This window comes from Oncorhynchus nerka, linkage group LG15 (genome assembly GCF_034236695.1).
Source record: "Oncorhynchus nerka isolate Pitt River linkage group LG15, Oner_Uvic_2.0, whole genome shotgun sequence".
Taxonomy (NCBI): Eukaryota; Metazoa; Chordata; class Actinopteri; order Salmoniformes; family Salmonidae; genus Oncorhynchus; species Oncorhynchus nerka.
Genome location: NC_088410.1, coordinates 22989797 through 23001827, shown reverse-complemented (window position 1 = coordinate 23001827; position 12031 = coordinate 22989797). Strand labels below are relative to the sequence as shown.

General features: G+C 44.1%; 2 protein-coding genes across 2 annotated transcripts; one reads left to right on the top strand and one right to left on the bottom strand.

Moving 5' to 3' along the window:
- Positions 1 to 121: 121 nt before the first annotated feature.
- On the top strand, positions 122 to 5253 carry LOC135560143 (galectin-2-like). Its single transcript, XM_065001307.1, has 4 exons — positions 122 to 203; positions 3091 to 3170; positions 4032 to 4191; positions 4760 to 5253. The coding sequence occupies exons 1-4, from the start codon at positions 201 to 203 to the stop codon at positions 4904 to 4906; spliced, it is 390 nt and encodes a 129-aa protein (XP_064857379.1). The 5' UTR covers positions 122 to 200; the 3' UTR covers positions 4907 to 5253.
- A 3359-nt stretch (positions 5254 to 8612) lies between these two features.
- On the bottom strand, positions 8613 to 11342 carry LOC115118882 (urotensin-2 receptor-like). The gene has a single exon (XM_029647612.2). It carries the CDS (start codon positions 10791 to 10793, stop codon positions 9714 to 9716), a length of 1080 nt encoding a protein of 359 aa, XP_029503472.2. The 5' UTR covers positions 10794 to 11342; the 3' UTR covers positions 8613 to 9713.
- Positions 11343 to 12031: the final 689 nt, after the last annotated feature.

Genomic DNA, 12031 nt, shown 5'->3' with positions numbered 1-12031 from the left:
GGCTTCCTTCTATTGCGTGGTTGGAAATGTAGGCTGGTGATATTATTGGCCCTGATTGGTCACCACTTTTACAACTCCTTCTCTTATTGGCTAGTACAAAATTCTAAACCCTGCCCTTTATACAATACCAGACTGTAAAATGAAAACTTTGTCACTTTTCAGGCTTTTTCTGCTCAGATTTCATTGAGAAGTCCGCCAAGATGGTATGTATGACTGTAATTCATTCAGAACTATTCTTTTATCAACTTTCTCTGCTTTCAAACTATCTACACACTACAGCATATCAGATACATTGTTTAAACACCTCCCTTTCAAAGGCAAATCAATACAAGGTAGAGGGACAGGGAGTTAGTTAGCTGGTAAAGTGTGTGTGCAGCTCCTGAAATGTATGTTTTGCTTTGATACTGTGTTATCATGATTATTATTATCACAGTACACATAACCTTGGGACAACAGGAATTTAATATGAGTCTGTGATTAAATGACTTTCATTGCTGATATGATTTATTCTACTACAGGGGCAGTCCATAAAATCCATATGTGGTTCTTTGTGGTCTTTTGCAATAGTGTTCCTTATCTTGATGTACATTGAATTACTGTGAGTGGTGAGTCTGGAGATTAGTTGGATTCAGGGTTGTAAAAAGTAAGAGGATGACACCTGTATATTCTACAGCCTTTAGATCAGGGCTCTCCAACCCTGTTCCTGGAGAGCTACCCTCCTGTAGGTTTCTACTCCAACCCTGTTCCTGGAGAGCTACCCTCCTGTAGGTTTCTACTCCAACCCTGTTCCTGGAGAGCTACCCTCCTGTAGGTTTCTACTCCAACCCTGTTCCTGGAGAGCTACCCTCCTGTAGGTTTTCACTCCAACCCTGTTCCTGGAGAGCTACCCTCCTGTAGGTTTTCACTCCAACCCTGTTCCTGGAGAGCTACCCTCCAGTAGGTTTTCACTCCAACCCTATTCCTGGAGAGCTACCCTCCTGTAGGTTTTCACTCCAACCCTGTTCCTGGAGAGCTACCCTCCTGTAGGTTTTAACTCCAACCCTGTTCCTGGAGAGCTACCCTCCTGTAGGTTTTCACTCCAACCCTGTTCCTGGAGAGCTACCCTCCTGTAGGTTTTCACTCCAACCCTGTTCCTGGAGAGCTACCCTCCTGTAGGTTTTAACTCCAACCCTGTTCCTGGAGAGCTACCCTCCTGTACGTTTTCACTCCAACCCTGTTCCTGGAGAGCTACCCTCCTGTAGGTTTCTACTCCAACGCTGTTCCTGGAGAGCTACCCTCCTGTAGGTTTCTACTCCAACTCAGTTCCTGGAGAGCTACCCTCCTGTAGGTTTTCACTCCAACTCTGTTCCTGGAGAGCTACCCTCCTGTAGGTTTTCACTCCAACTCTGTTCCTGGAGAGCTACCCTCCTGTACGTTTTCACTCCAACCCTGTTCCTGGAGAGCTACCCTCCTGTAGGTTTCTACTCCAACGCTGTTCCTGGAGAGCTACCCTCCTGCAGGTTTCTACTCCAACTCAGTTCCTGGAGAGCTACCCTCCTGTAGGTTCACTCCAACTCTGTTCCTGGAGAGCTACCCTCCTGTAGGTTTTCACTCCAATCCCAGTTGTAACTAACCTGATTCAGCTTATAAACCAGCTCATTATTAGAATCAGGTGAGCTAGATTAGGGTTGTAGACCGTAGGATACCCAATAGTTCAGCAGTCTAGAAATATTCTGTGTCACAATATAAATGTGTCTAACTTTGTTGCTTTGAACCACAAGAAATGTACAACGTCAATGGATTCTATCCCCAACGAATTACGGAGTTTTTGAGAATTGACTGGAGACTCCACCTGTTTGATGATTAACGTCATTATTGATCTGAGATATAGAGACAGGTGATGCAGTGTTCCAAGGTGCGGCCCAGGTATAGGGTCTAACTACCATATCTTCTACGTGACTATTACCATGTGATACCAGGGACATTGACCCACTGATACAGAGGGACACAATGACTTCCATTTATTACATCCAACCAATGATTGTTTGAAGGGAGGTATTATGTCAATCTCAATAGCATCATTGACGATGCAGTGTCACACACACACACACACACACACACACACACACCACAGATTGTAGTACAGACAGCTCGTCTTTGAATCACCAGTTTCATCCTCTATTTTTTTTAGTCTCAGTGTTGTAAACCATTTATGACTTTACTGTCTCCTTGTGACCACTTCCTGACCATCTCAACGGTCAAACAGCATTCAAACAACGTTTAGGTCCTGTTTTGCTGCTTTTATGACCCTGTGTTCGGTATTTTATGACTGATCCCAGATATGATTGTGCAAACATGGCGTGACAATGACCGTAGGAGTCGTCTAGTACAAACAGATCTGGGACCCGGATATGGTTTTATTACCCATGGGTGTTTCACTCACTACCCCAATAAGGTTGATCATTAACACTGAACAAGATAACCTGACCATAGGTTCTGTTACCGTGGTTCCATGTGCACCATAGACATGCTGATACGAATCTGGAAAACACAGGTGGCTGGTGGCATCTTAATTGGGGAGGACGGGCTCATAGTAATGACTGGAACTGAATGAATGGAGTGGTATGGAACTCATTATGGTTTTCCACCTGTTTGATACTTTTCCATTCACTCCATTCCAGCCGTAATTATGAGATGTCCTCCCCTCAGCAGCCTCCTGAGCTGTAATGTTTATGCAGTAGTACATGCCAGTTATGGATAACAACGTTTTCAAAAACACAAAGGTCATACAACGTTCATACTGATGTCATTGACACTTAAGGATGATCAACTAAAGGTTCATTGCGCCATCGTCATGTCAACTCCATCGTCATGTCAACTCCATCGTCATATCAACTGGGCCTAGATGAACATTATCCCTGTTATGGGAACCAAACTCTGCAGACCAATGAGATTTATTTTCCCCACTTCTCATTTACTCTTAGTCTCTGCTATTTGTACTGTTCATTTCACAAGGTAACTGTTTTCTATGAGCTCAGTGCAGTAAGACGCTTATTACTGTGCATTTATCCCATTTGTTAACCCCTTAGTTGTCTAATTTCTCCTTCCTAGACGTTCCGTGTGGAAAACATGTCCTTCAAGCAGGGTCAGGAGATGACATTCACAGGGAAAACCAAGTCTGGAGCCTCTAAGTAAGATCCTGACACTTCACCTTTCAACCCAAACCTAACACAGTGTTTCCCTAGCATTAGTCCTAGAGACACTCCTAGTGCCTCACTCACTTCTCACTCCCAAGATTTAGCAGAACCCTGACACTCTTGGTTTCAATTAAATGTTTTGGTGCTTGTAGCCCTGATTGTACTTTTCGGGTATTTCGCAGCCCACCAAGTGTATATGGGAAACACTGCAAACAGTGCACATACAAGTCACTATTGGTTTCAACTATTGGTTTCAATTATTGGTTTCAACTATTGGTTTCAACTATTGGTTTCAACTACTGGTTTCAACTATTGGTTTCAACTACTGGTTTCAACTATTGGTTTCAACTATTGGTTTCATCTATTGGCTTCAACTATTGGTTTCAAATACTGGTTTCAACTATTGGTTTCAACTATTGGTTTCAACTATTGGTTTCAACTATTGGTTTCAACTACTGGTTTCAACTACTGGTTTCAACTACTGGTTTCAACTATTGGTTTCAACTATTGGTTTCAACTACTGGTTTCAACTATTGGTTTCAACTATTGGTTTCAACTACTGGTTTCAACTACTGGTTTCAACTACTGGTTTCGGTGTTTGTAGCCCCGGATGTCACATTGGGGGCCTTTGCAGCCCACAATATACATACCAAAAGGTTGTCATGGTTATTGACATGGTTTCAATTCAATTTGGCTAAGCAAAAACAAACCACGCTCATGGAGAACTTATTGTGTTACTTTTTTTGGACTGAATTATCATACCTCATTTCCTGTTTCATTTTATTTGATCTCCCCCCTCCTCCATCTCTCCCTCTCTTTCTCTCACTCTCTCTAAATATACCCCCCCCCCCATAGTTTCACCATCAACATCGGCCACGACAGTGACAACTACGCCCTCCACTTCAACCCTCGTTTCAACCACGGACACATCGTGTGTAACTCTCTGTCTGGAGGAAGCTGGGGAGACGAACTCAAGGAAGGTCACTTCCCCTTCCAGGATGGAGAGCAGTTCAAGGTGTGTGTGTGTGTGTGTGTGTGTGTGTGTGTGTGTGTGTGTGTGTGTGTGTGTGTGTGTGTGTGTGTGTGTGTGTGTGTGATAAGGTAATAATCACCAGTCTAACATTTGGTCATAGGTCAGTCTGGTCACACAGTCTGTTGACTCTAACTGCAAATATAATATGTAACAGTTATAGAGTCCACAGTTAGTCTACACTGGTGATTATAACTGCATCTATTGTATAAGTACATCTGATAGAGGAGATACAGGTTTTATAGTTTAGTCATCTCAATGGCTCATAGATTTGTCTCACTAGGAAGCCAGTGTAAGCCTGCCTAACTGTTGAATTGAATCATTACAAATAAGTCATTAACCAGGAGCCATTCAAATAAAGTCTACAGAAATGAAGCAGTGGATCATTATAAAGATTCTAGCCTCCCATGCCTGATTGCTACAGACTGCAGACTACAAGACACATGGCTGGTAAATGAGATTCTAAACATTTCTCTCTCTCTCTCTCTCTTTCTCTCTCTCTCTCTCTCTCTCTCTCTCTCTCTCTCTCTCTCTCTCTCATCCCTCCGTCCAGCTGGTCCTCAACTTCACCAATGAGCAGTTCTACATCAAGCTGCCAGACGGTCACATGATGGACTTCCCCAATCGCCTTGGCGACTGCAAGTACAAACACATCATGGTTGACGGAGATGTCAAGGTCATCAGCTTAAAAATCAAATAGAGGTTGACCTTTAACCTCTGACAGTTGTCTAAATCCTTTGAAACAATACCTGTGAAATTATTTATACCAACTCTGAGCTCTTATTGTGTACGGTGTAGTGAGAGGAAAACCCACTAGGTGGCGCCACTGTCAAACACACTTCTACCAGAAACCTGTGGAGAGACCATTCCAGATGTGTTAATAAAACCTCCGTGAAAGCAAACAATGTTTTCAATATCTTTATGTGGCCTTTGTATAATCTTTGAATACTTTTGATGTGTCCTTAACGAGAGTCCGAATCTTTATTTCCTTATTCACTAGTATTCAAATCTGTACGCAACCAATAAACTTCGATTTGATTTAGTGTATTCTCTTTTTCTCTTTCCCTCTCTCTCTCTCAACCCCCCATACTCGTACAGCGGTCAGTCATGACATCATCAGAGCGAGACACATTACTGTTTATTAGACTGTAGCCTGAGTGTTTAATCCTCTTCTGCACACACACACACTAGTGTAGCCTGGGTGTTAACCATGGTCTCCCACCATAAAATAATTGACTGTGAACTCACTAGGTCAGTGTACTCACTTATACAGTCTATTGCCACTGTCCTGCCTGTCTGCCTGTTAGTCTGTCTACCTCCTGCCTGTCTGTCTGTTTGCCTGCCTCCTGAATGTCTGTCTGCCTGCCTCCTGTCTATCTGTCTGTCTGCCTGCCTCCTGTCTATCTGTCTGTCTGCCTCCTGCCTGTCTGTCTGTCTGTCTGTCTGCCTGCCTCCCTGTCTGTCTGTCTGCCTACTGCCTGTTTGCCTGCCTGCCTCCTGTCTGTCTGTCTCCTGGGTGAACTGGAACATCAGTGGACTGAACTCACACTTGGCCTTCTAGAAATTTTAGTAGCTTTTTAGTAGTAGTAGTGGTTGATACCAATTCAATCCTAACTCTCTTTGCGAAAGATGTTAATCTATGCTGAGTCATGACTAAGGCTGAGCAACAAGCTATCAAGGATGGCTGGCAGCCTAGTGGTTAGGGCGTAGGTCCCGTAACCAAAACGTTACTAGTTCTAATCCCAGAGCCGACAAGGTGAAACATCTGTTCATGTGGCCGTGAGCAAGGCACTTAACCCTAGTTGCTCCAGGGTGATCATTGGCTGTGACCTCCATCTCTGATAGGTGTCTCTCTGAGTGTCTCAGGGGAGTTGGGGAAAAAAACACATATACATTTCACACATGTGTATAGGACAATTATGTGCAGTAGGACAAATATAATTCAGTTAACAGAGGACCAGCTTTTGATTAGATATTGATTGACAAACTGGACTCAAGTAACTAACTTTCAGTTAAAGTAATTAAGTAACGAACTGTCAGTTGAAGGACAATTAATATCAATCAACTCAAGTTATTCAGACCAAATGGTTCGTATACAGTTGAAGTCAGACGTTTACATACACCTTTGCCAAATACATTTAAACTCCATTTTTCACAATTCCTGACATTTAATCCTAGTAAAAATTCTGTCTTAGGTCAGTTAGGATCACCACTTTATTTAAAGAATGTGAAATGTCAGAATAATAGTAGAGTGATTTATTTCAGCTTTCATCACATTCCCAGTGGGTCAGAAGTTTACATGCACTATATTAGTATTTGGTAGCACTACCTTTAAATTGTTTAAAACTTGGGTCAAACGTTTCAGGTCGCCTTCCACAAGCTTTCCACAATAAGCTGGGTACATTTTGGGCCATTTCTCCAGGCAGAGCTGCTGTGACTGAGTCAGATTTGTAGGCCTCCTTGCTCCCACACGCCTTTTCAGTTCTGCCCACAAATGTTCTATAGGATGGAGGTCAGGGCTTTGTGATGGCCACTCCAATACCTTGACTTTGTTCTCCTTAAGCAGTTTTGCCACAACTTTGTAAGTATGCTTGGGGTCATTGTCCATTTGGAAGACCCATTTGCGACCAAGCTTTAACTTCCTGACTGAGGTCTTGAGATGTTGCTTCAATATATCCACATAATTATTCTGCCTCATGATGCCATTTATTTTGTGAAGTGCACCAGTCCCTCCTGCAGCAAAGCACCCCCACAACATGATGCTGCCACCTCCGTGCTTCACGGTTGGGATGGTGTTCTTCAGCTTGCAAGCCTCCCCCTTTTTCATCCAAACAGTTCTATTTTTGTTTCATCAGACCAGAGGACATTTCTCAAAAAAATACGATCTTTGTCCCCATGGCTGTTTTGTGGCTTCTTCCTTGCTGAGCCTTTCAGGTTATGTCCATATAGGACTCGTTTTACTGTGGATATAGAAACTTTTGTACCTGTTTCCTCCAGCATCTTCACAAGTTCCTTTGCTGTTGTTCTGGGATTGATTTACACTTTTCACACCAAAGTACGTTAATAATCTCTAGGAGCCAGAACGCGTCTCTTTCCTGAGCGGTATGACGGCTGCATGCTCCCATGGTGTTTATACTTGTTTGTACAGATGAATGTGGTACTTTCAGTTTGGAAATAGCTTTGGAAATTTCTACCAAGGATGAAACAGACTTGTGGAGGTCTACATTTATTTTCTGAGGTCTTGTCTGATTTCTTTTGATTTTCCAATGACGTCAAGCAAAGAGGCACTGAGTTTGAAGGTAGGACTTGAAAAACATCCACAGGTACACCTCCAATTGACTCAAATGATGTCAATTAGCCTATCAGAAGCTTCTAAAGCCATGACATAATTTTCTGGAATTTTCCAAACTGTTTAAAGACACAGTGAACTTAGTGTATGTAAACTTCTGACCTACTGGAATTGTGATACAGTGAATTATACGTGAAATAATCTGTCTGTAAGCAATTTTTTGAAAAATTATTTGTGTTATGCACAAAGTAGATGTCCTAACTGACTTGCCAAAACTATAGTTCAACAAGAAATTTGTGGAGTGGTTGAAAAACGAGTTTTAATGACTCCAACCTAAGTGTATGTAAACATCCGACTTCAACTGTAATCTGTATCCAAGCAGTCCAGTCTGTGTTGTGGTTCTGTAGGTCCTGTTAGTATTAACATCAATCAACTCAAGTTATTCAGACCAAATGGCTCATATAATCTGTATCCACGCTGTACAGTCTGTGTTGTGGTTCTGTAGGTCCTGTTAGTCTATTTTGGCAGGATGAATAACGCTAGACATTCCTGAGAGACAATTTACAGGACAACACGAAGAGACCTGCCTCAAGGCTTTGGAATGTTGCATGGTGGGACCACATTCCCTGGTGAGAGGCCGCGGTCTGGAGAGTGTGTGTGTGGGGAAGGTAGGGGTAGGTGTGGGGGTAGGAGTGGGGGTGTAGGGGTAGGTGTGTGTGTGTGTGGGGGGGAAGGTAGGGGTAGGTGTGGGGGGTAGGAGTGGGGGTGTAGGGGTAGGTGTGGGTGTGGGGAGGTAGAGGTAGGTATGTGTGTGTGTGTGTGGGGATTAGGGGTAGGTGTGTGTTGGGGGATAGGGAATGTGTGTGTGTGTTGGAGGGGCGGAGGTAGGGGTAGGTGTGTGTGTGTGTGTGTGTGTGTGTGTGTGTGTGTATGTGTGTGTGTGTGTGTGGGTCAGTGGGGTCCATCATAGACACATAGAGTGAGGAAACTAGCCACCAACAGGACACACAGTGCATTCTTACAATTGCTGATAAATGTGATGGCATGATTGCCACACATTACACTGTATGTGAAAGTTAACTCTATTGCCAGCAGAGGGCGTAGTCATTTTACCTCTAAATCAATCTGTCAAAACTTTATTAGAACAATCATGTAATAAAAGAATACAAGATGAGAAAAACCAACCAAGAACATGAGCTTGACACATTTTTGGCAATATGACAACAACGTTGAAGTAAGAAACAAAATACTTAGTGACTGATTACATGACATGTCAATATGTGACAAGAAATACACAGTGACTGATTACATGACATGTCAATATGTGACAAGAAATACACAGTGACTGATTACATGACATGTCAATATGTGACAAGAAATACAGCAGCCGACATGATGAATGCAAACTGGAATCCCCTGGCAAAATATATGTCAAACAGCTATTGCTGCAGATGTAGGATCTTAATCTGATCACTCTGTTGCAGGACAATTTCCCTGTAATGTGTTAAATTAAACAATTAGAGGTTTGAGGTTTAACAAGGCTTTGAGTTATAAAAATGTTTCTTAAATTTGTCATTTCCACTTTGACATTTCAGACTTGATTTTCCCTTACGAAAAAACGATCAATCCCTACAGAAAACGTCCATTAATTATAATCCACATAATAATTCACTTTTCCTGTTGCTGCTGGATTATTTTCCTGCTGTAGCAAACTGGCACAAATTAAGATCCAACACCTGTATAACTATATACCAATAATATTCAGATGATGTAAAAATACAAAAACTACTGAGTTTAGAGTAAGCCATGTTGTTAGGTCAAGTTTATGCTGCACTAACTACTCAAAAAACGTTTGTTTTGGAGGCTGCTCTTGCCCCAACAGCTATAATGAAATGTCCTCATGTTTTCACCAAATCCAAGGTACTCCTCAGAGTGAAAAGATAAAAATGCTGTATCAGAAATGCTTTGGGAATAGTGCTCTTGTCAGAATAACTCCCCCCTTTCATAGTTCCTGCATGGATGACCTATCCTCCCCAGGAAAAAAAGGATTTAAGTCAAGTATAATAGTTCCTACTTGTGTCACGTCAAAATACTTCCCCACTCTTCTCCTATATTTCCTGTAGGGGTTCTTCAGCAGCTGACCCCAGGTCACCTCTACTCTGATTATAGATCCTGTAGGGGTGCTCCGGCTGCTGACCCCAGGTCACCTCTACTCTCATTATATTTCCTGTAGGGGTGCTCTGGCTGCCGGGTCTCCCCTACTTGACCCTGTGCTCTGACCCTTCTGAGCCAGATAGTCCTTATAGTTCCGGGTCAGGAGGGTGTACAACAAAGGGTTAATACAGCTATTCCCATAGGTCAGACACGTTACAAAGAAATTCATGTAACTGTGAGTGGTAGGAGACAGAGCCCTGAGGGACAGTGGGGAAAATAACTGTGCCAACTGCCACCCCCAGAAAGGCAGGAAACACACCCAGTACGCTACAATGATACAAAAAATCATTGTTACTACCTTTTGTTTTAAGCCTCGTCTTCTCGCTGAACGGCTGCTTCCTCCCAAGCTAGCCTGAGCAGTCCAATAGCGACGTGCTAGGCCAGCGTAGAGAGCAACAATGACTAAACCGGGTACGAGGACGCTGGTCAGGAACAGGACGGTGAGGTAGGCCTTGAAGGCCTCTTGGGTCCACGTCGGGTAACAGATCCGCTTGACGGTCCCGGCCGCGTTCGACTTCCCTTCCCTCAGCCGTATCATAATCATCATGGGTAGTGTCAGGACAAACGCCGCGAACCAGATGACGGCCGCCACTACCTTCCGTCCCCGCGTGCTGGATCGCCGGGCGTCAAACGGCTTCGCCACGGCCCGGTAGCGCTCCAACGACATGGCGACCAGGACGAAGACGCTGGCGTGCATGGTGAGGAGATCGAGACTCAGGAGGACCCGGCAACCGGCCTCGCCGAACAACCAATCGTGAGCAAAGTAGGTGCAGATGACGAATGGGATCGTAGAGAGGTAGAGGAGGTCGGCGAGGGCAAGGTTGAGTATATAGACGTACATAGAGCCGGATCGGCGGAGAGCCGCGGAACGCATGACGAAGAGGGTGTAGATGTTGCCCGCCACCCCCATGGCGAGCATGATTAGGAGGGTAGCGCCGAGGAGAGAGGTCACCCACAAACCTCCACCCCCGGGGCTACCCCCTCCAGAGACCCCGCCCGAGCCCCCAGAACCATGCTGGGGGGAGATGGAGGTCACGATGGGTGTCTGGCTCTGGTTCATCGTTGGGGAAAGGTTTGAGTTCATAAATAAGGCCAGTACGTCCCTACAATGAAGTGATCACTTTACTGGGATAAACTGTCAGTATCCAGAAAGATTTTAAAGAGTTGCTTATGGATTCCAAATGGATTTTAAAGAGTTGCTTATGGATTCCAAACAGATTTTAAAGAGTTGCTTATGGATTCCAAATGGATTTTAAAGTGCTCCATGTTGGAGTGAATAGAGAATCATTAAGAATGTGAAGTGACTTTGCGCACTGCATAAGATCCAGTGAAAAACAGACAGAACCAGACAAAAACAACAACTGTTCTGCATTGTTGTTGAGGAGATAGCATGTTGTTCTGCATTGTTGAGGGAGATAGCACGTTGTTCTGCATTGTTGAGGGAGATAGCACGTTGTTCTGCATTGTTGAGGGAGATAGCACGTTGTTCTGCATGGTTGAGGGAGATAGCACGTTGTTCTGCATTGTTGAGGGAGATAGCACGTTGTTCTGCATTGTTGAGGGAGATAGCACGTTGTTCTGCATTGTTGAGGGAGATAGCACGTTGTTCTGCATTGTTGAGGGAGATAGCACGTTGTTCTGCATTGTTGAGGGAGATAGCACGTTGTGCATTGTTGCATTGTTGAGGGAGATAGCACGTTGTTCTGCATTGTTGAGGGAGATAGCACGTTGTTCTGCATTGTTGAGGGAGATAGCACGTCAGCATGTCACTGCACCTTTTAAACCGGCTGGAAACAGTGTATGTGACAAGTAACATTTGACTTGAAAACACATAAATCGTCTTTGGCCTTCTGACTCTTTATCTAAATTGAATCTAAATCCAATAGGAAAACAGGCCGTGTGTAGTGATGCTTCAACAGTGGCTTCAGTTCCACTACGACTGTTAACCTGCAGCTTTAAGGTGAACCAGGACATGGCTGACAAGTCCACCTCATCGAGTGTCTCTTATCTCCCGATGTTTCCACGTCCCGCTCCAGCTCCTCCAAGCTCCCATGATCCTTTCCTTCCGCGGGTACCGGACGAAGCCCAGGCGATACAGAAGAACAGACAGACGCTTCAGTTTCTAGTGGACCTGAACCGCACCGGTGACTTGGGAGTAGCTTGGTGTCCGGAGTTGACAGTGTGTTGTCGTTGGTCAGTTTGTGGTGTTTCAGAAGCTCTCAGAATATATCCAGAGGCTAGTTTGTCTTGTGTTCTCAGCTGGCACGGTGGATGGTCATTGTTGGTACCTCTCAAAAGGTCAATGTTGGGGTGTTCCAATAG

Excerpts from the sequence above, each read along its gene's own strand:
- LOC135560143 (XM_065001307.1), top strand. Across the intron at positions 3,171-4,031 it reads ACCAAGTCTGGAGCCTCTAA|TTTCACCATCAACATCGGCC; the intron begins GTAAGATCCTGA and ends CCCCCCCCATAG. Across the intron at positions 4,192-4,759 it reads AGGATGGAGAGCAGTTCAAG|CTGGTCCTCAACTTCACCAA; the intron begins GTGTGTGTGTGT and ends CCCTCCGTCCAG.
- LOC115118882 (XM_029647612.2), bottom strand. The coding sequence starts at position 10,793 with ATGAACTCAAACCTTTCCCCAACGATGAACCAGAGCCAGACACCCATC.